This window comes from Aspergillus caelatus (genome assembly GCF_009193585.1).
Source record: "Aspergillus caelatus strain CBS 763.97 unplaced genomic scaffold BDV27scaffold_23, whole genome shotgun sequence".
In the NCBI taxonomy this organism is placed as follows: domain Eukaryota; kingdom Fungi; phylum Ascomycota; class Eurotiomycetes; order Eurotiales; family Aspergillaceae; genus Aspergillus; species Aspergillus caelatus.
This window is the reverse complement of record NW_022475286.1, coordinates 153,922-176,487: the sequence shown is the minus strand read 5'-3', so window position 1 is coordinate 176,487 and position 22,566 is coordinate 153,922. Positions and strand designations below refer to the sequence as shown.

The 22,566-nt window shown below is 53.1% G+C and overlaps 1 protein-coding gene across 1 annotated transcript; it reads left to right on the top strand.

Annotated features, from left to right (window-relative positions):
* Window positions 1-1,181: 1,181 nt before the first annotated feature.
* BDV27DRAFT_154089 (uncharacterized protein) lies at window positions 1,182-22,071 on the top strand (the record flags this gene model as incomplete). Its single annotated transcript, XM_032071906.1, has 5 exons — window positions 1,182-1,700; window positions 1,762-2,842; window positions 2,900-5,118; window positions 5,186-13,012; window positions 13,072-22,071. 5 exons carry the CDS (start codon window positions 1,182-1,184, stop codon window positions 22,069-22,071), a joined length of 20,646 nt encoding a protein of 6,881 aa, XP_031931463.1.
* Between the last annotated feature and the right edge of the window lie 495 nt (window positions 22,072-22,566).

Below are 22,566 nucleotides of genomic sequence, written 5' to 3'. Positions count from 1 at the left end.
CCAATTTCAACATAGTAAGATGGTATTCATGAGTCGCGCTAAACTGATGAAGGAAATGTTGGTTCTGAAGCGTCAAAGCTAATGCAACGAAGGTGCTCAGCCGCGACATTCCCTCTTGAAAGTTGAAACTCTAGCGGCGGAGAAATGGGGGCGGTGACTGCGGGTCCTTCTGCAGGCATCGTTATCATAACTCCGTACTTATCGGGTAAGAACGACTCCTAAGGTGTCTTTTGGACCACCATTCCCGACTCGCGCATAGATCTTGCATATGTCACGAGAGATGGAACCTTGTTATTGGATTGCCTTTCTTTTTCTTATCTGGAGCTTATTCTACATATTTCCTCCTGGGCGGAGGACGTGGTTTAGGATGACTTGCTAATTACCGGAACTTGACCTGCCAGAATCGGATAATTCTCACCTCATAGCGTCGAGGCTCTGGGATTAATTCGGGCTAAGTCCCCTCCTTGATGTCATCGTGGTTCGTTCATGTTTCTATATACGGTCAATTTGTGCAGTAAGCCCGGATGGATCCACGCTACCGCGACGCTACTGCAAGATAAGATGCGTGTAAGAACACAAGCAGCCTCAGGCAACTCTGGCCCCCAGGCTGACCGCACGAATCCTTTTGGGGGCTATCACCACCTGCGCCGCACCTTCAAGACTGGTTACAAGGTTGCGACATGTTACAGACTGCTCAAAAAAACGTGGCTAACACGAGGTCGGCAGGGGGGCCGTCAGCCCTAATGGGGAGAGCCGCCCCCACGCACCAAGGCGGATGGCAGGGCACCCAGTCTGACATCCATTGCTCATGGAATGTACGACTGCAGCTCGATGTCGGATGAGAAGCGTGTTGATTGGTGGACGCATCTGGAGTTCCTCAATAGCATGGTGCAGTCGCCGTCACCCGTCGAGGATTAATATCTACCCAGATCTTCCCATCTTCTGGCCGATGTACTTACTGTAACTACTAAACGTGCCTGGTCTATACAAAAGCTCAGCTCTGATCTTCCGTGAAGCAATCAGACTTTATCATTCTTTCTCTCCTTCCACTACGTCCGTCATTGTTTTGCCAACTTCTCCCTCACCTGTTGTCTCTTCCTCTACCCTTTTAATTGCAACCCCATCAACTTCCACTTACCTTTTAGCCCTTTATACTCGATCACCAAAGAACACTAATCACAATGGGTGACGCCGGAGACTACACCGCATTCCAGGCCATCACGGCCCAAATCCCTATGGGATCCAAGGGGAGTTCCTTCTTTTTCCCCACCCTTACTGACGGAGTTATCTTAGATAAAGAGCAGACCGACCAGGCGCAAATCCCCCTGGACCTGGGCACCGTCTCCCAGGGAAAGGCCCTCGCTGCATTCTGCGAACGACATGGACTGTCGGTCCTGAGCGTGCTGAATGTCGCTTGGGCCATGGTTCTCTCCGCGTATGCCGACACCGAGATGGTCGGATTTCTCTTTGCTCGATTCGTCGCCGGTGTGCCCCATGTGGGCGTCTACCAGGCGGAGATCGACGGGGGCAAGTCCGTGCTGAAGACGCTCGTCGACGCGGAAGAGAACCTGCAGGCCAGTGTTTCGTCATCCGCCCTGATGACACCGGCCGAATTCCAGGAATTGTCCGCCCGAGCGGGTGGTCCAGCTTTCAACAGCGTTGTGATGCTGTATGATGAAGAATCCCCGGAGCGGGAACAGGTACGGACTCCTGGCGCGATTATTTTGCTCGATCGTGATGTCACTGACAAGGAGCACCAAGCCGGGCAATTACCTTGCCATTCACGCCCGGTACCTACAGGATCGGTTTGTCGTCGACCTGCAATGTCCGACTTCCTTGATCCCTGCCTCGCAGGCAAAGCACTGCGCGGCGACTCTCAGCCACGTACTCGGTGAGATCATCAAAGCCCCCCGAACCCCCCTCTCCGAGGTAAGTTTAATGAGCCAGGATGGAATGCACCAAATCTGGGAATGGAACAAGCGGATGCCCGAGGTGGTCTCTCGCTGCCTGCATCACCTCATCGACGAGCGGGCCTGCAAAGAGCCCGAGGCACTGGCTATCCAAGGCCCAGATGGGTGCATGACATACGGCGAGCTGCAGGCGCTCACAGATCGCCTGGCCCACTATCTGGTAGATCGGGGTGTGGGCCCTGAAGTGGCCGTGCCCCTGTTCTTCGAGAAGTCCAAATGGGCCATTGTCACCATGATCGCCGTCGTTAAAGCGGGCGGCGCCATTGTGAATCTGGACGCCAAACAGCCTCGGTCCCGTTTGATGGAAATCATGGAGCAGTTGCAGGCTCCCTTGATCCTCACCTCCCAGCAATATGCACCGCTCTGGCAGGACAACTGCAATGTCTTCTCTGTTCACCAGGAAAGTGTAATGGCACTTCCGGCACAGAAAGCATCCCCAGCGGTCGCTGTCACACCCAGAAACATCCTGTACATTATTTTTACCTCCGGTAGTACCGGAACCCCTAAGGGCTGTGTGGTGGAACACGAGTCCTTCCTGACGGCTGCAATCCAGCACGTCACCGCGGGCGAGATCGACCCGACCAGCAGAATCCTACAGATGACACCGTACACGTTTGATGTTAGCATGCTCGAAATCTTCACCACTCTCACTACCGGTGCTTGTGTCTGCTTCCCCAGCGATGAGCTGGCACAGCATGGCATCGCTCATATCATCAACGCGCTGCGCATCACATGGACCTTCATGACTCCTTCGGTGGTGCGCTTGGTCGATCCCGCTGATGTGCCTACTCTGAAGACTCTGGCTCTTGGAGGTGAAGCGTTGAGCCAGGTCGATGTCACGACCTGGGCGGGCAAGTTGCATCTAATCAATGGTAGGTCCCCATGCTTTGCTAACCTGGGCCGAATCAATTGCTAACCAATGTCATTAGGATATGGCCCCAGTGAATGTTCCGTCGCAGCAACGATCAACCCCCACCTCACTCCGGACGCTGACCCGGCAAACATCGGGCGCGGCTATGGCGCGGTGTGCTGGGTCGTTCACCCGGATGACCACAACCGTCTTGTCCCGATCGGGGCAGTGGGTGAGCTGCTCATCCAAGGTCCGATTGTTGCAAGAGGCTACCTTAACGAGCCCGCGAAGACCGAGGCTGTATTCCTGGACGAGGCGCCTGTGTTCCTGCAAAACATGACCTCCAAGCCAGCCCCGTTCCGACTGTACAAGACCGGCGACCTCGTCAGAAACAACAGCGATGGCACGATCAGCTTTATTGGACGGAAGGACCGCCAGGTGAAACTTCGAGGCCAACGTTTGGAATTGGGCGAGATCGAGCAACGTCTCTCCGTGGACTCCATGGTGCGCCATGCTCGCGTCGTACTTCCCAAGGCAGGACCTTGCAAGGGAAACCTGGTGGCCGTCCTCTCGCTCCATGCCTTCCCCTATGAGGGGCCACGAGACGCCGACGTACATGAGCTTCTGATCGACCAAAGAAAGCAAGCACGCAGATTCATTCCTGAGATTTCCACTCGTCTCGCCGCCCAGGTTCCTGGTTATATGGTACCCACCTTCTGGGTGGTGGTGGCCGCCCTTCCATTTACGACATCCGGGAAGGTCAATGGTGTTGCCTTGAATCAATGGGTTCGTGATATGGACGAAGATACTTACAACGAAGTTGCCGGTATCATGGAAGAAGAAGAGGAAGCCAACGAGACAGTGCAATTATCCGACACGGAGCTTCTTCTGCAAGAAATATGGGCGGAGGAGCTGGGCCTTCCACTGCCGAAGCTGAAGCATAACCGGTCCTTCATTGCTTTGGGTGGTGATTCTATTACGGCCATGAAAGTGGTGGCGCGGTGCCGCCGGGAGCAGTTGAAGGTCTCGGTGCTAGATGTGGTTCGGGCCAAGAGCCTGATTGATTTGGCTTCTAAGACCGTCCGCTCATCCCAGGTGTCTGTGGAGGAGGGTACCGTTAATACCCCGGCTTCCACACCCGCCGAGCGAACTGCCGCCGTCGACGACGCGCTTCTATCCAAAGCTGGACTCTCCAGCAAGGACGACGTGGAAGATATCTATGGCTGTTCCCCTGTCCAGGATGGAATCCTTCTGAGCCAGGTCAAATTCCCCGGCACATATGAAATTCGACGTGTCCTTAAGGTACTATCCATTATGGATGCGACTACCACGATTTTGGGTCTTCAGCGTGCCTGGCAGGGCGTTGTTGATCGCCACCAATCTCTTAGAAGCATCTTCGTCGACGCCGGTGGTATCTTCCAGCAGATCGTACTCAAGAACGTCACTGCCAGTGTTCATTGCTGCGAGTACATGTGCTCGGATGACGAAGTGGAAGTAACAAATTTCCTGAAGTCTCTGCCCTCGCCAATCTACAACCCCTCAGAACCCCAGCACCATCTCACCATCTGTCGTACCCGCGGCGACAACGTCTACATGATGGTGGAGCTCAACCATGCGATCGTGGATGGTGGGTCTACTGAGGTAGTCTTGCAGGAGATGTCACTGGCGTTTGACGGCAAATCATTCACAGAGCCTGCCTCGTTGTACAGTGACTACATCCACTACATCTCTTCTCCGGAGCACTCTCAAGGCGAGTCCATGAGCCACTGGACCAGCTACCTTGCAGGAGTTCAGCCAACCATTGTCCCCATGTATCCTCGTGATGGAAGCTCCAAGCAGATCCAGTCTGTGAAAGTTCCCTTCGCCGGAATGAAGGATCTGGTGAAGTTTTCCGTAGCCCATGGAGTCACTATTGCTAATGTGATACAAACCGCATGGGCTTTGGTTCTCCGCGCGTACACGGGATCTGACGATGTCTGCTTTGGCTATGTGGCCTCTGGCCGTGATGTACCTGTGAAAGGCATAGAAAACGCCGTGGGAGCCTTCATTAACATGCTGGTTTGCCGGGTGCGGTTGGATCAGCATCAGGCTGCTCTGGACGCGGTCGACACCATGCAGAACGACTATTTTACCGCTTTGGCCCACCAGCATTGTTCCCTGGCACAAATTCAGCATGGTCTGGACCTGTCCGGTATGCCTTTGTTCAACAGCATCATCTCACTCCAGAAAGGTGTTCCGGACCAGCAATTTGGAGATGCGCTTTCTTTCCGGGCAGTTAAAGAAGATGACCCGACAGATGTGAGTGAAACGCTGCAGCCTACTCCGAACCCCAGAGCAAGGCACTAACAGATGTTTCTCTTGATAGTTCGATCTCGCCGTTGCTATTGACATAACTACTGACGATGTTGAGATTTCTATCGGCTACTGGTCCTCTTTGCTGACACAGGGCGATGCCATGAATCTTGCCAATACATTTAGCGCCGCGATCTACGGAATTGTAGCCCAGGCCGGAACCAAGCCCACCGATATTGACCTATTTAATGAACAGGACCGAGCCCAGATCTTTGAGTGGAATAAGGTTGAGCCAATTGCGGAGTCGGGTTGTGTGCATGAATACTTCTACGATCAAGTCAAGAAGCAACCCGATGCGCAGGCAGTTTGCGCTTGGGATGGCGAGTACACCTATTCCCAGCTCGACCTGCTATCTGAAAAGCTAGCCCATCACTTAGCAAAGCTGGGGGCTGGACCGGAGGTGCTGATTCCCCATTGCTTTGAGAAGTCCAAATTGGCAACGGTGACTATGGTGGCGATCATGAAGTCTGGGAGTGCTGGTGTTGGTCTGAGTTCTGCGCATCCACTATCCCGCATTCAAGATATTCTAGATGGATGTCAGGCTCGTGTTGCAGTTGTTTCAGCGCAGCACGCTAAACTGCTTGAAGGCCTCGTGGAACATATTGTTGTCGTGGACGAAAGCTTCCTCGACGAACTCCCTGCTCCCACCGACAACTGCACACTCCCTCAGGCGCAACCATCTAACCCAGCCTTCGTGTCGTTCACGTCCGGCAGCACAGGAAAGCCCAAGGGTATCGTCCTCGAGCATCGCTCCCTCATCACTAGCATTCAAGCTCACGGGTCCGAATGGGGTGTCGGACCTGGCTCGCGTGTCCTGCAGTTTTCTGCCTACGCGTTCGATGCCAGTGTCTCTGACACGTTCACTACGCTGACTCGTGGTGGTACGGTCTGTATTCCATGTGAGAAAGACCGCGTCGACGATTTGGCCGGCGCAATCAACAAACTCGGGGTCAACTGGGCTTTCCTGACACCCCGGGTTCTCGGCCTGCTCACCCCAGAAACCGTTCCTACGCTGAAGACAGTCGTCCTGGGAGGTGAAGCGATCTCACGCGAAGATATTTCCCCGTGGACCGATGCTCTGGAGCTGCGCATTGTCTATGGGCCTACAGAATGTACCATTTACAGCATGGGAACGGACCCCCTCACCGCGGACAGCGACCCTGCCGGACTAGGACATGCCGTTGGAACCCGCCTCTGGGTGACAGATCCCGAGAACACTAACAAGCTCCTCCCTGTTGGTTGCATTGGTGAACTGGTCATTGAGGGCCCTCTTGTCACTCGGGGATACCTGAATGAGCCCGAAAAGACAAAGGCAGCTTTCTTCGAAGATCCCGCCTGGTTGCCTAAGCCCGAGAATGGACAACCACGCCGGTTCTACAAAACCAGTGATCTGGTCCGCTACTACCCGGATGGCCAGCTTCGTTTCATTGGCCGGAAGGATACCCAGATCAAGGTCCGAGGCCAGCGTGTTGAGCTGGGCGAGATAGAGCATGCCATCCTGGAGAATCTGCCGGGTGCCGCGCATGTCACCGTGGACTCGGTCGTTCTGCCTCCTCAAACATTGGTAGCTTTCCTCAAGATGGAGAACGCACTCCCTACGGAAAATGAACTCTTTGTCCCACTATCACCCGAGTTCACGGCGGAACTGCGGGCCCTTGAGAAGGTCCTGTCAGAGACACTGCCCGTGTACATGCTTCCCAGCCTGTTCATCCCGATCTCTCACATCCCAATGACCATTTCGGGCAAGGTTGATCGGATCGCGCTCCGCCGCGCCATCCCCGGCCTTTCCCATGAGCAGATGGAGATGTACGCCTTAGCCAACCAGGACAAGGCCGCCCCCCAGACCAAGGAAGAGGAGCAGCTGCAGACTTTGTGGGCGGCTGTTTTAGGAAAAGACCCTAGCCTTGTGGGCCGCAACGATAACTTTTTCCGACTTGGGGGCGACTCAATTGGTGCCATGAAACTGGTCGTCGCAACACGGGAAGCAAACCTCCTGCTCACTGTCGCTGACATATTCCGGTATCCAGAGTTGTCTCAGATGGCCCAACGCGTTGAATTAGCCAAGGCTGACGCACAAGAGAATTTTTATGAACCATTCTCGATGTTAAAGAATGTCACCAATACTGACGAGTTGCTGGATGAAGCTGCAGGCCATTGCTCTATTGCACGCAGCGACATCCAGGATGTATATCCTTGTACCCCTCTCCAGGAGGGTGTGTTCTCAATGTCAAACACCCATACTGGTGCCTATGTCGCGCAGTCTGCATTCCGGTTGCCAGCTGGCTTTGATATCCAGCGATTCAAAGATGCGTGGCAAACATTGGCTGATGCCCACTCCATCCTACGCACCCGGATTGTCACTATCGGCTCTACATCGTATCAGGTTGTGTTAACGGAAGACGCTGCTAAACTCAAATGGCAGCAAGACTCTTCCTTGGAGAAGTATCTCCAGCGCGACCATGCCATTTCCGTGACCAACGGTTCCCCATTAACTCGCTATGCGATCGTTGAAGGTAGCGAGTCTTCTATCTTCGTTTGGACTGCTCACCACGCCATGTATGACGGATGGACTGTTCCACTCTTGTTTGAACAGCTGGAACAGGCCTATACAGGAGGTGTCGCTCCCTCTACAGCGCCGTCATATGCCCAATTCGTGGAATACATTCAAGAAACCGACCACGAGGCATCACAGGAATTCTGGCGCTCGATGGCTCCTCAAGAGCCACCCTCCTCTTTCCCTCGGTTACCATATGCGACCTACCAACCCAGAGCGAAGAAAACCTGCCACCGTGATGTTGAGGTTGCCTTAGAGCCTGGATCTAGCCTGACCATGGCTATCCTCTTGCGAGCAGCCTGGGCAATTGTTATGGCACGGTACACAGACTCTGAGGACATTCTTTACGGATTGACCCTTTCGGGACGTGACGCCCTCGTCCCCCACATCGAGAGCATTGTTGGTCCCACCATCACAACCGTTCCAATGAATGTCCACCTGGACTCCGAGGCCTCCCTTCAAAGCTTCCTTGAGAGCCAACACGAGCAGAATGTCGAGATGATGAACTTCCAGCATGTTGGATTGCGAAACATTCGCCAGATCAGCCCCCAGGTTTTGGCAGCAACTGACTTCACCAACCTCTTCGTCGTGCAGCCTAAGGCAGACGGGAGACGGGCGTTTGCTGAGCTCGAAACTGTGCCTACAGATATGACGGAATTCGATCCTTATGCTTTGGTCGTTGAATGTAACCTCGGGGATGGCAGCGTTCACTTGGAAGCCCGCGTTGATGATGATGTTCTGTCGGTGGATCTGACGGAGAAGCTTCTGGGTCATTTTGAACATGTCTTGCGACAGATCATTCGCCCATCTGCCGATGTCAAGCTAGGGGATATCGATCTCTTCAGCAAAGAGGATGAGCAGCAGATCTGGGAATGGAACGCTGCGGCACCGACCGCGGTCAATGAGTGTGTCCACGAGAAAATCTCCCAGCAAGCCACTCTTAACCCCGAAAATATGGCCATTGAGGCGTGGGACGGAAATCTGACTTACCATGAGCTCGATGAGCTGTCCTCAAGATTGGCTTATCATCTGTCTACCAAATACTCTGTCAAGCCCGAGACCCTGCTGCCCCTGTGCTTCGACAAGTCCGTCTGGACAGTGGTGACCATGGTCGCCGTTGTTAAGGCAGGAGGAGCCTGCGTCATGTTAAACCCTGACCACCCAGTAACCCGTCTTCAGACCCTAATTGAAGACACAGGCTCTCACCTTGTCCTTACCTCGCCACAACACCAGGGCCTCTTCGGGTCCGTCTCGGCTTCTGTTGTCCCGATCACAAAGACCCTAATCCAAGAGTTGGCACCTGTCTCGATATCCCAGCTCGGGTCGCTTCAGGTCCAGCCTACCAATCCAGTTTTCATGATCTTCACGTCTGGAAGTACTGGAAAACCAAAAGGGATCATCGTTCAGCACAATTCTGTTTGCACCGTGGCCACCCAGCACGGTGAAGGTCTAGGCTTTGGTGGACCAGGTTCGCGGGTGCTGCAGTTTGCTTCGTACACCTTCGATGTTAGCATGGGCGAAACGTTTTTCACACTGATGAAGGGAGGTACACTCTGCATTCCCACTGAGCACGATCGAATCAACAATCTTGCCGGGGTGATCAACTCCATGCAAATCACATGGACGTTCATGACCCCGACAGTCGCTGCCCTGTTGGACCCCAAAGAGGTTCCCCATCTGAAGACACTCGTTCTAGGTGGTGAAGCCGTATCGCAAAGCCTGGTCGATCGCTGGGCAAGCCAAGTAAACATGATCGACTCTTACGGACCAGCAGAATGTACCATTTGGGCATCCCATGCAAACCCGAGTGCTACTGTCTCGCCTGCAAACATCGGCAGTGGTACCGCCTGCCGGTACTGGGTCGTGGAGACTTCTGACTATAATCGCCTTGCCCCTGTCGGCTGTGTGGGTGAGCTGCTCATTGAAGGGCCGAATGTCGCGCGAGGCTATCTGAACGAGCCGGAAAAGACGAGAGATGCATTCGTTGAGAGCCCAGCATGGATGCACGGAAAGGAGGCACCTCAGTACAAGTTCTATCGCACTGGTGATCTCGTTCGTTACAACCCCGATGGAACTCTGAACATTGCCGGCCGCAAAGACAGCCAGGTCAAGTTCCACGGCCAGCGTATCGAGTTGGGTGAGATTGAGTTCCACCTCCGTGCTCAAAGAGCGGTCGAGGCCGGAATGGTGACTCTTCCCAAGACCGGCCCTTGCAAAGGCAAGCTCGTTGCGGTGGTGGCGCTTTCGGATCTTCAACCATTGGCCCTTGAAGGTGATTGCGTCGAGCTCGTTTCCGATGATGCGAAGTCCACTGCTCAGCCACTTATCCTAGAGATTGAGGAGGAACTTTCGAGCGTACTGCCTAGCTACATGGTTCCATCTGTCTGGATTGTCTTGGACTCCATCCCCTTGACTGCATCGCGGAAGATAAACCGCGTACCCATCACACGTTGGGTCACCGGTATAACAGAAGACACCTACCGCAGGATTGTCAATATCTCCTCCGCCAGTGTCAATCTGCCAACAACCGCCTTAGAGAAGCAGCTGGCACAGGTGTGGAGTCAAGTCTTAAACATCCCTGAGAAGTCTATTGGCTTAAACCGATCATTCATGAGCTTGGGCGGAGATTCAATCACTGCTATGCAGGTTGTCTCTCGCTGCAGAGCCACTGGAATCAAGCTTACCGTTCAAGATATTCTGCTTCCGAAGTCGTTGGCGGCAGTGGTCAGTCGTGCAAGCTCAATCGGCGACCGCGCTGTAACTAGACAAGAAACGTACGATGTGCCCTTCAGCCTATCGCCCATCCAGAACGTGTATTTCAACGATGTTGTGCGCCAGGCGAGCCAGCATCATTACAACCAGAGCGTTTTGTTGCGCTTGACCCGCCCATTCCCGACGGCCGCAGTTTCATCTGCCATCGAACAAATTGTGGCCAGGAACTCCATGTTGCGTGCGAAGTTTATCAGAAGCGACAACGGGGAGTGGTCACAGATGGTGCAGAGCCAATCCAATGGCTCCTTCAAGATTGGTTACCATTCTGCAGCCAACCGCCAGCAGATGCTCGACGTGATTAACGCCTCCCAACGCAACGTCGACATCGAGAAGGGGCCGATCTTTGTTGTGGATCACTTTAATCTCTGTGACGAGGAGAAAGGAGAGGCACAACTCCTCTCTCTCATCGCACACCATCTGGTCGTTGATGCTGTCTCATGGCATGTCATTGTTGCTCAGCTGGAAGCCTCCCTGTTGTCGCAGAGTAGCAGCCCTCATGATCCGATGCCATTCCACAACTGGGCACAAGAGCAATGCCACTTCGGAGAGCAATTGGTTCCAAAGTCGGTATTGCCAAACGACATCCCCCCCGCCAACCTCCTATACTGGGGGATGCAAGAATTACCCACATGGAAGAATGTCGAGGAAGCTCGTTTCACCATTGATGACAACACCACCTCACTCCTGCTTGGAGCGGCAAACACAGCACTGCGAACCGAACCCATCGACATCCTCCTGGCGGCCATCCAGCAATCCTTCAACCAGACCTTCACAGACCGTGCAGTGCCTGCGATCTTCAGCGAAGGCCATGGCAGAGAACCATGGGATACCTCTATCGACCTGTCGGAAACGGTCGGATGGTTTACCACCTTCTATCCAGTTCACAGGCGTATGAGGAAGGATGAAAGTATCAAGGATAGCATCAAGCGAACAAAGGATGTTCGTCGTTCCTTCACCGATAACGGATTCTCATACTTCAGCTGCCGCCATTACAGCGCCGAAGGTCGCAAGGCTTTCAATGATCACAGGGCCATGGAGATTTGCTTCAACTATCTAGGACAAGCACAACAACTGGAGCGAAGTGATGCCCTGTTGAAAGAAGAGCCTCTTCGTGCGGACGAGGAGATTCAGAACATTGGTGAGGGTATGGGTCGTTTGGCGGTCTTTGATATCTCTGCCGCTATTGCCTTCGGTCAGCTGGGTGTCTCGTTCTTCTTCAATCGCGATATGGGCCGTCAGGAACAGATTCGTGATTGGGTTAACCGATGCGAGAAGGTCATTCAATCTGCCGTTCAAGATCTAGTGGCCAGCTCGATGGAGCATACTCTCAGTGACTTCCCCCTCATGAGGATTAGTTACCCTGCCTTGTCTAATTTCACAAACACTGTCCTGCCGACACTGGGAATTTCTCCTGACAACGTGGAAGATTTGTACCCATGTTCGCCAATCCAGGAGGGCATCCTTCTTAGTCAGACCCGACAGCCTGGCACGTATGAGGTTCGTCAGCTTTTTGAAGTTGTACCTAGATCGGATGTTGGTGCTGTGGACCTCCCACGCCTGCTAAAAGCATGGCAGCAAACCGTGGACCGTCATTCCATCCTGCGAACGGTCTTCATCGGTTCGTTGTCTGGAGATGGAGTCTATGACCAGCTTGTACTGCGATCATACCAAGCAACGGTTCACCACCTCACTTTCTCCGGAGTGGACGTTGTCTCGCTTTTCCAAGACCAACAATCCCCGGATTACACCAAGCCTGTGCCTGGTCATCGCCTGACCATCTGCGAAAGCCCCGAATCGATCTATTGCCAAATCGAACTGAGCCACACCCTGGTCGATGGCACATCGCTGGCACTCCTAGTCCGTGATTTTGTCTCTGCGTATGAGAATACGCTGCCCGCTGGGCCTGGTCCCCTCTACAGCGAATACATTCGCTACCTAGACAGTCTGTCCAAATCTGCATCCCTCAAGTACTGGACCGACCGTTTGGCTGGGGCTCAGCCTTGCCATTTCCCCAACATGCGCATCGGCAACGGAGACAGCGCGTCTGAGACCAAGACTTTCAAAGATATGCTCATTCATATTGATGAAGATGGAAAACTGCAAAAGTTCTGCGAGTCACAAAGTATTACTATGAGTAATCTTGTTCAGGCTGCTTGGGGAATGGTCCTCCGGGCCTACACATCGAAGGAAGATGTCATGTTTGGTTACATGGCTTCGGGCCGTGACGTGCCCCTTGATGGGATATACGATGCAGTGGGCCCATTCATCAACCTTCTTGTCTGCAGACTGCACCTCGTCGATGACTTGTCAGTCTACAAGTTGCTGAAGGATATTCAACTGAGCTACATGAACAACCTTCCTCATCAACAGACTTCACTCGCGGCGATCCAGCATGGGCTGGGCAACAAGGATGTCGCCTTATTCAATACCGTCCTGTCATTGCAAAGACAGCCCAGCCGAGGCCCAGCTCCTCAGGTTGATTTCCATATCGTGGACCAAGCCGATCCCACAGAGGTATTTTTATTAATCCCAGAACTGAAACTCATCTCGGATCTTACTAACTTGCACGATAGTATGACATCAGTCTGTGTATCACCACACACGATGTGCCTGGTGTCGAGATCCATATGACATATCTCACCGCCATTCTCAGCGAGTCTCAAGCAGGCGAACTGATGCAAGCTTTCACTAATGTACTCGCGACTCTTGCCGATACCCCTGAAATGAGTTTGTCGAGCGTGGATGTCATCTCACATTCGCGCGGCGAAGAACTTCAGAGATTGAAGGATGTCAGCCGGACCTTGAACGGTCGTACATTCGACCTAGCATCCATTCAAAATCGACTTACGATGGCCTTGCCAGACACGGAGGAGGCTGTTGTTGAGGTGATAAGCTTGGATCAGCTGGGCGGACGCCAATTCATGGCCGTCTTCCACGCTGAGGCCAATAACGCTGAGGCACAGGTGTCTCTGATGTCTGTCACCGACGGACATTGGGCTAAATTTACAGATCTGAAAGAAACACTTGGACGCGACCTGCCTGAGGAGTTGATTCCAACGCTTTACCTTCCTGTCAACGGTCTCCCATTGGAACGGGCTGCCCTGCAGAAGCTTGTTGACGGCCTGAATGAACAGCACCTGAAGCAGTATCAACTCGTGACAGTCGAGGAATGTGCAGCGTTGACCGCAAATGAGAGAATCATGCTTGCTCTCTGGGTTGAGGTTCTTGAGCTCTCGGATAGCAGCATAGTTAACCCCTCTGCCAGCTTCTTCCGGCTCGGTGGTGACTCTATCGGAGCTATGAGACTTGTGGCCGCCGCTCGAAACCAGGGTTTGGCTCTCACCATCAATTCAGTCTTCCAGAAGCCTACCTTGTCTGCAATGGCCAAGGAACTTAGCCTGCTTGACCAAAGTGAGGAGCACCAGCTAGAGCCATTCTCCCTGCTACCACCGCAGCTTGATCCGGAGCAGCTCGCTACTGAGGCTGCCTCGCTGTGTGGTATTTCACGCACCGCTATAGAAGATATTTACCCTTGCACACCCCTCCAGGAAGGTCTCATGGTTTTGAACCGCCAGAATGCAGCGTCATACACTGCTCAATCAATCTTTACCCTTCCAGACACATTGGATCTCTCGCGATTCAAGGAAGCCTGGGAAAAGGTCGCAGAGCGAAGCACCATCTTGCGTACTCGCATGGTTAACGCGTCTGATGGCTTGTTCCAAGTTGTCCTGAAGCAGACCATGACCTGGGAGTCTGCTGATGATTTGGATGCATACCTGAAGAATGATTCCTCGAACCCAATAGATTATGGCCAGCCAATGGCACGCTATGCAATCGTATCTGCCCCAACGCAGAAATACTTTGTCTGGACTGCCCACCACTCAATCTATGATGGAATGACCATCCCTATCATTACAAAGCAGGTCTCTGCTGAATACAACAACGAAATGGCTCTGCCAGAGGTTCCCTATAACCGGTTTATCCAATACATCAAGGAAATCACTCCTGAATCTGCCACTGAGTTCTGGACTTCTCAGTTCGCCGAGCCCTCTGTGACATATCCTATCCTGCAGGATCGTACCTACCAACCATACCCGAACCAGGCCATGACCGGCTCAGTGCATTTGTCAAGGGAGCCGTCTGACATTACCTTCACCACCATTCTGAAAGCAGCTTGGGCCTTTGTTCTTGCTGGCTTGACGGAAACCGAGAAGGTGACTTTCGGGCTCACGGTCTCTGGTCGCAATGCGTCTCTCCCGGGTATCAACCAGGTTGTTGGTCCGACCATTGCGACAGTTCCCGTGAGCATCGCGGTAGATGGTAGCCAAACCCCGCTTGACTTCCTCCAAAGTATCCAACAGAACTTTCTGGATATGGTGCCCTTTGAGCATACCGGCCTTCAGAACATTCGTCTTATGAGTGAACAGGCCAAAGAAGCCGTTGAATTCCAGAATCTTCTCGTCATTCAACCAAAGGCGGCACCTGTTGAAGCCTCTGATTTCTTGGGACTCACTCGTGTGCCAACCGGCCACCGCGATGACCAAGACCCTTATGCGCTGATCATAGAGTGCAACCTTCTCGACGATGGTGTGGACATCAAAGCTCAGTTTGACGATAATGTCATTTCTAGTGAGGAAATTAAGCGGATAATCAGTCGCTATAGCCGTGCCATTGAGCGTCTCAGCTCTATTCAAGAAGCAGGTGGCGACGATAATATCAGCACGCTCCAGGAGATTGGAACCATCAGTGAGGAAGATCTACAGCAGATTCTTGAATGGAACAAGGAACGCCCGGAAACTATCCAATCCTGTGTTCACTACCAATTCGAGGAACAGGTTCGCAGGCAACCCGACGCCCCCGCCATCTCCTCGTATGATGCCGAGCTTACCTACAGTCAACTTAACCTGTTGGCTGAGAAGTTGGCTCACGAGCTTATTTCGCGTGGAGTCAAACAAGAGATGATTATCCCTCTCTGTTTCAACAAATGCTCATGGACCATTATCGCAATGTTGGCGGTTATGAAGGCTGGCGGTGTTTGCTGCATGTTCAACCCTGAGCATCCCAGGGACCGAATCCAGCTTTTGCTTGACGATCTCGATGCTTCCCTGGTCGTGTGTGACCAGGCATCATCGGCAATGCTCTCTTCATTACTCCCTCCATCGGGAGTGCTCCCAATTGGCCCCGACTATCTGGACAGCCTCCCCTGCCCGAACGAGCCTGTTGGTGCCATTGCCCAGCCTTCCAATGCCGTGTTTATTGTATACACCTCTGGCAGTACCGGAAAACCGAAGGGAAGTATTTTGGAACATCGCTCCCTTGTAACCGGTCTGATTGCGCATCTCAGCGAAATGTCAGTCGGTCCTGGTACCCGCGCTTTCCAGTTTGCCTCCTACACCTTCGATGTCTCCTTTGACGAAATTATTGGGTCGTTGATGCTCGGAGGGTGTGTGTGTGTTCCCTCAGAGTATGAGAGGATGAATGCCCTTACGGATGCCATGGCCAAGTACCGTGTTACCTGGACGGAACTTACCACTACTGTTGCCAGCCTCTTGGTACCTAGTCGTATTCCCACCCTCAATACCCTGGTTCTCAGTGGGGAACCACTCACTAAAGAGGTCGTCAATTTATGGTCTGATCATGTTCAGATAATCAACAGCTACGGACCCAGTGAATGCTGTGTCTGCACCACCTGCAATTCCCAGACCAGTACCATCAAGGACCCTACTAACATTGGCCGAGGATTGGGATGCACTCTGTGGGTCGTAGACCCAGATAATATTGACCGGCTCTTGCCTATTGGCTCCACTGGAGAGCTCCTCATTGAGGGCCCAATCGTTGCCAGAGGATATCTGAACGAGCCCGAGAAGACGGCAGCCGCATTTATCGACCCCCCCAAATGGTGGATTCCTCACGACAAAGGCAACGGTCGCATGTACCGCTCGGGTGATCTGGTCAGATACAACCGCGACGGCAGCTTCAAATTCATCGGCCGCAAAGACACCCAGGTGAAGCTTCACGGGCAGCGCATTGAGATGGGCGAAATCGAACATCGTATTCGAACTGTATACGACAACAGCTCATACCAAGTGGCGGTTGAAGTTCTGACACCGAAGTCTCGTGGCAGTCTTAAGATCCTCACTGCGTTTATCTGTGTACCTGAGGCTGCATCTGCGGATGTCGACTCGCTGCTCGTTCCCCTCTCTGGCCCTCTTCGACGAAGCTTCCAGGCCTTGCAAGCCCGCCTGCGGGAGGTTCTACCCAAGCACATGGTGCCACAGCTCTTTATCCCCGTCTCACACATGCCCTTATCGCCATCTCGCAAGCTGGATCGAAAGGTATTGAGGACGGTTGGCAACGGTCTTTCGCCAGAGACACTAGCCTCCTATGCCCTTTCCCAGGCGGAGAAAAAAGCGCCCTCAACAGAAACAGAGAAGGCTCTCGCACAGCTCTGGGCTCGTGTCCTCGGCACCGACAGCATCGGTGTAGACGACCACTTCTTCCACCTCGGCGGAGACTCTATTGCTGCGATGAAGCTTGTCGCCGCGGGCAGCAAGGCAGGGCTTTCCATCAGTGTCGCTGACGTGACTAATTATCCTAAATTGAAGAAGATGGCAGAGAATCTCGACCGCTCCTCAAGGAAGGAGATGAACGATGCGCCACCAGAGCCTTTCAGTCTGTTGCCCGGCGACCAAGTCAAAGATATTCTGACCCAAGCGACCACTCAATGTGCGGTGGATGCCAGTGTGATCGAGGATATCTACCCTTGCAACCCTTCGCAGGAAGCATTAATGGCGCTGACCGCCAAAGATGAGACCGCTTATGTCTCGCGACAGGTCTTCCGTCTTCCTATTGATATCGACCTAGAGAAATACCAACAAGCCTGGGAGTCTTTGGCCCAGCTCCAGCCGATCATGCGTACTCGGATCATCTACACAGCTGATTCCAAGTCCTTCCAGGTTGTTATCTCTGAGCCGCTTGTTTGGCGATGTGAGGACTCTGTGGAAGAGTACGTGAGGGCCGATAAGCTCTCGCCTATGGTCCATGGCCAACCCTTGATGCGCAACGCTGTTGTTCCTGGTGACCAGAACGACCCACGCCCGTTCCTGATTCATACCTCTCATCATGCTACCTACGATGGTTGGAGCCAGGGATCCATGTTCGAGCAAGTCGGGATCATCTACCGGGAAGGCTTGTCCGCTCTTCCGCCGGTCGTTCCATACAGTAAATTTATCCAGCATCTCACTACCAGCGACCGTGAGGCTGCCGAGGACTTCTGGCGCTCCCAGATTGAGGGAAATCTCCCTGCTCAATTCCCGAACTCCTCCCACTCTGCTAAATCTCTCCGACCCAACCAGACGCGGTCCCTGCAAATTCGCCTTCCGCAGAGGGACAACCTTACTTTCACTACACCCACCGTGTTGAAATCGGCCTGGTCTCTTCTCCTCAGCCGTTACACTACGTCTGATGATGTCGTGTTCGGCCATGTTCTCTCCGGCCGTAGTACTTCGCTTCATGGTGCTGCGGACATAATGGGCCCGATGATCGCAACAGTACCTATCCGAGTCCGCTTAGATGGAGCCCAGACAATTGAGGAGCTCATGGGCGGCATTCAACAGCAGGCTCTCGATATGACACCCTTCGAACAGTTCGGCTTGCAGAATATCCGCCGAATCCAGCCCAATGGCTCGGCCATTGCCGATTTCGGTCATCTGTTTGTTATCCAACCTATTCTGGAGGATTCAGAGAACGATCTGGACCTGGAACTAGTCTCCTCGGTGCAGTTTGAGTTCGACACTTATCCACTAATTGTGGAGTGCCACCTTGGTGACTCAGAACTCGATGTTCGTGTCAGATACGACGATATGCTAATTCCTGAACAACAAATGGGATGGTTGCTGCAGCATTATGAGAGGCTGATCCTCCAGCTCTTCCGCCTGCCTCAGAACACCCTCATGATGGATATCACTATGGCTGGTCAAGCTGACGTGGACCAGCTTCTCGACTGGATGGGTGCCCCTATTGAACCCGTTAATGCTCGTGTGCATGAGCTATTCAGTGTCCAGTCACGGTTCCACCCGCAGCGCCAAGCAGTAGATGCCTGGGATGGCAGTCTGACCTACCAAGAACTGGATCATCTATCGTCTCGATTTAGCGATGTATTAGTGAAGCTTGGGGTGACGGCAGGGTGCCCTGTAGGCTGGTGCTTTGATAAATCCAAGTGGGCCATTGTCTCACAGCTCGCCGTCCTGAAGGCTGGCGGAGCATGCGTGAATCTGAATCCAGTGGACTCTGTCTCCCGTCTGTCGGAAATTGTCCATGACACTGGCATTGACCATGTAATTGCGGCACCACAATATGCTGACCTGGCTGCCGCTATCGGATCCAGCCATGTTGTTATCGCCGATGCAACCACCGCTTCTGAGCTCGCAGCTACCAGTGCTGACGTGCCACGAGCTCGGACAGCCGTTGAACCCTCATCGCCCGCATACCTTGCCTTTACCTCTGACAGTACTGCTAAGCCCAAGGTCATGGCGATCGACCACAGGGCCATCTGCACCAGTATCCGAAACCATGGCCCCGCAGTGAAGATTACATCCAAATCCCGCGTTTTGCAATCCGCCGCCTACACATCCGATGTCAGCTACGCGGAGATCTTCACAACCCTTCTCAGTGGTGGCACAGTGTGTGTTATCTCTGAACATGATCAGACTAAGGACCTGGCTTCTGCTATTAACCGGGTAGGAGCAAACTGGGCCTGTCTGACCCCGACCGTCGCCAACAGCCTGCGCCCGACTGACGTTCCCAAGCTGAAGACGTTAGTTCTGAGTGGAGAGTGCCCAACTCAGGGTAGCCTTAAGGTCTGGGCGGGCAAGGTCGATACCCTTCTCAACGCTTATGGCTCAAGCGAAACATCAGTCTGGTGCTCCGTATCACAATTCACCCATCCTAAGGACTCATTTGCCAACATCGGATTCCCGGTTGGTTGTCGGTTGTGGGTTACTGAGCCGGAAGATGTCAACAAGCTCGCACCTTTGGGCTGCTTGGGTGAACTGGTCATTGAAGGACCCATCCTGTCGGAGGGTTACTTGGGCCATCCTCAAGCCAGTGAGGCGGCATTCATCGATCGTCCCGACTGGATGCAACACACATATCCTGCTGATGGCTTTACTCGTGTCTACCGGACCGGCGACATGGTCAAGTTCAATGTCAATGGTAGCATCGAGTACCTGGGACGCAAAGACACTCAACTGAAGATGTACGGCCAGCGTATCGACCCCCGTGCGATCGAGCACACAATCAAGTCTCACATTCCTTCTACATACGATGTTTTGGTAGACACTACATTGGTCTCATCTCGCAACAGGAATATGCTGGTTGCATATCTCTACGATGAGTCCATACAGTCTCCAGATGTCGAAATCGACAGCCTGACTGATACCATGACTACCAACTTGCAGCAGGAGCTCACCACAGTCCAGTCTGCACTTCAAACCTCCGTTCCCCACTACTTGTTGCCCATCCTCTTCATTCCCCTTAAGACCATGCCCACCGACTCCTTTGGCAAAGCGGACCGGAATATGCTTAGTCGCATGGTCGATTCTCTCTCCGACGTCCAATTGCAGACCTACTCGCTGGCCACCGCCGGTAAGAGGCCCCCCAAGACGGAGATGGAACTCAAACTGGCCAGTCTCTGGGCGGAAGTGCTTATGATCGATCGTGAGTCGATCGGGGCAGACGACAGCTTCTTCGCTCTGGGCGGTGATTCTATCGTCGCCATGAAACTGGTCAGCCTCGCTCGTGCCTCCAAGGTCTTCCTGAGTGTTGCTGATATCTTCAATCATCCTTCTCTTGTTGACATCGCCGCTCTGGCTACAGCCAATGCACCTGCCACCCCTGGGGATGGTACTCCTGTCTTGTCTCCGTGCAAAGGATCATCAACCTGCGATTCCAGCCTCCTGGACACAATTGCTGCGAAGGCTGGAGTCGAAGAGGGCCACATTGAAGAGATTTGCCCCACTACCAGCATGCAGGAAATCGCGCTGATCGGTGCTATGACGCGTCCTCGATGGATGCTCAACTACTTCTACTTCGAGAGCTCCGACCCAGTGGATGTGGACCGTCTCCGACAAGGCTGCTTCGAGCTGGTACGGCAGTTCAGTATTCTTCGTACCGTTTTCACAGAACATGATTCCCGATTCTGGCAGGTCGTCCTCCGGCGACTTGATCCGGTCTTCCTGGTTATTCCCACCGATGACCTCGAAGAAACAACCCAGAGAGTGTACGAGGAAGGAAAGGCCGGCGATCTTCAAATCGAGAAGCCCTTTGTTCAATTCGTTCTGGCGCAGCAGCGACGCGGCCACGCACATCGCCTTATCATGCGCATTTCACACGCACAATACGATGGTGTCTCACTTCCTACCATTTGGGAGGCCTTGCAGAATGCTTATGCCGGCCAACCCCTATCCCCCAGCCCGTCCTTCTCGACCTTCACCTCGTTCTGTCCCACATCTGATGACTCTGCTGCCATTGAACACTGGAAGTCCCTCCTAGCGGGATCGACGATGACAAACTTTGTGGAGCGCCACAAGCCGGGCCTTCGAGACGTCTCTGATGAGGTTATCACCGTTCGACGCCGGGTACCGAATACGAAACTCACGAGTGAGGGCATCACCTTTGCAACCGTGGCAAAGTCCGCCTGGGCCCTAGTCCTGGCTCGCATGGCAGCTCGGCCGGACGTTGTATTCGGCCACACTATCTCGGGCCGCAACTTGGCAATAGACAACATCGACCAGATTGTCGGTCCGTGTCTTAATGTGGTCCCCGTCCGCGCTCAGTTCCAGGACCACTGGACTGTAATGGACCTTCTTCGCACTATCCAGAACCAGCAGGTGGCCAACATGCCATTTGAGTCGCTCGGATTCCGCCCAATTGTCGAGCAATGCACTGATTGGCCGCGGTGGATGCGCTTCAGTAGTGTCATCCAGCACCAGAATATTGAACCGGATCGGGCTATGATGATGGGTGATGGCTCCTATGAGCCTGGCTTCATCGGCTCGGAACTAGACCTTATGGATGTATCGATCCTATCAACCCCCGCAGGTGATCACGTTGACATCGACCTCATTACAGCGACATCAGTCATGTCCGCAATCCAGGCGGAGGACTTGCTTGACCAACTCTGCTTGACAATCCGATCCTTCTCGTCAAGCCCCTCCACTACCTTCTTGCCATCGGTGGAGGAACTTCAAGCCGGTCGGCCTTTGATTCCCATGGTTAAGGAATCCTCCGTACCAGATGTCATCATTGCCGCGCCGCCTGCGGACTATTCCGAGCCCAAGGTGACTGCTTTACGAGAGGCCGTGCACCAAGCGTGGACAGACACTCTGCCATCGACAAATAACTCAGTTGTGTCTCCAACAGAATGTTATTTTGCAGTGGGCGGTGAACTTATGGGTTTGTCACAAGTGCTGCTGCGATTGCAAGAGCACGCACCTCAGCTTCGCCTGGAGGACCTCCTTCATCATTCCTCGATGGAACAGATGGTGAATCTCCTATACACTCACGCTCTTTGAACGATGTAATGGTTGCTTTCCTTGTTTCCCTGTGGCTCTAAAAGCTTTCATCTCTGTCTGATTTTGTCTCTTCTTTTGTAATTATCTCATTTGTCTCTATGTTTGTGTTCTGTCTCGTGTACTTTTCTCTATCTACTTTGTGATTCCCATGACCTTCTGGAAAGGCTAGACAATAGATTTCTTTTCATTTCAACTCGTGCAGTGCTCCATGAACGTAGTACCATTTCTCTCCATGTACATGTATTGAGCTGGTATTCGTAGGTTATTCTATTGTTACCGGTGTATCTGGTGCTAAGATGTAGTATACTAATCACCTGACATGGCCTTGGTTATTTATTATTTATTTATTTTATTTATTTTTGAATGCTCTTTTTAGCAAAATTGAGGTTTAATTTCAATAGGGCTACGCTACGCTACTGTTGGATTCATGCCACCAGTCTACCAATTCCATCGAGTAACGATGCCCTACTTCCAGGAAGGGTAAACGTGGTTGGG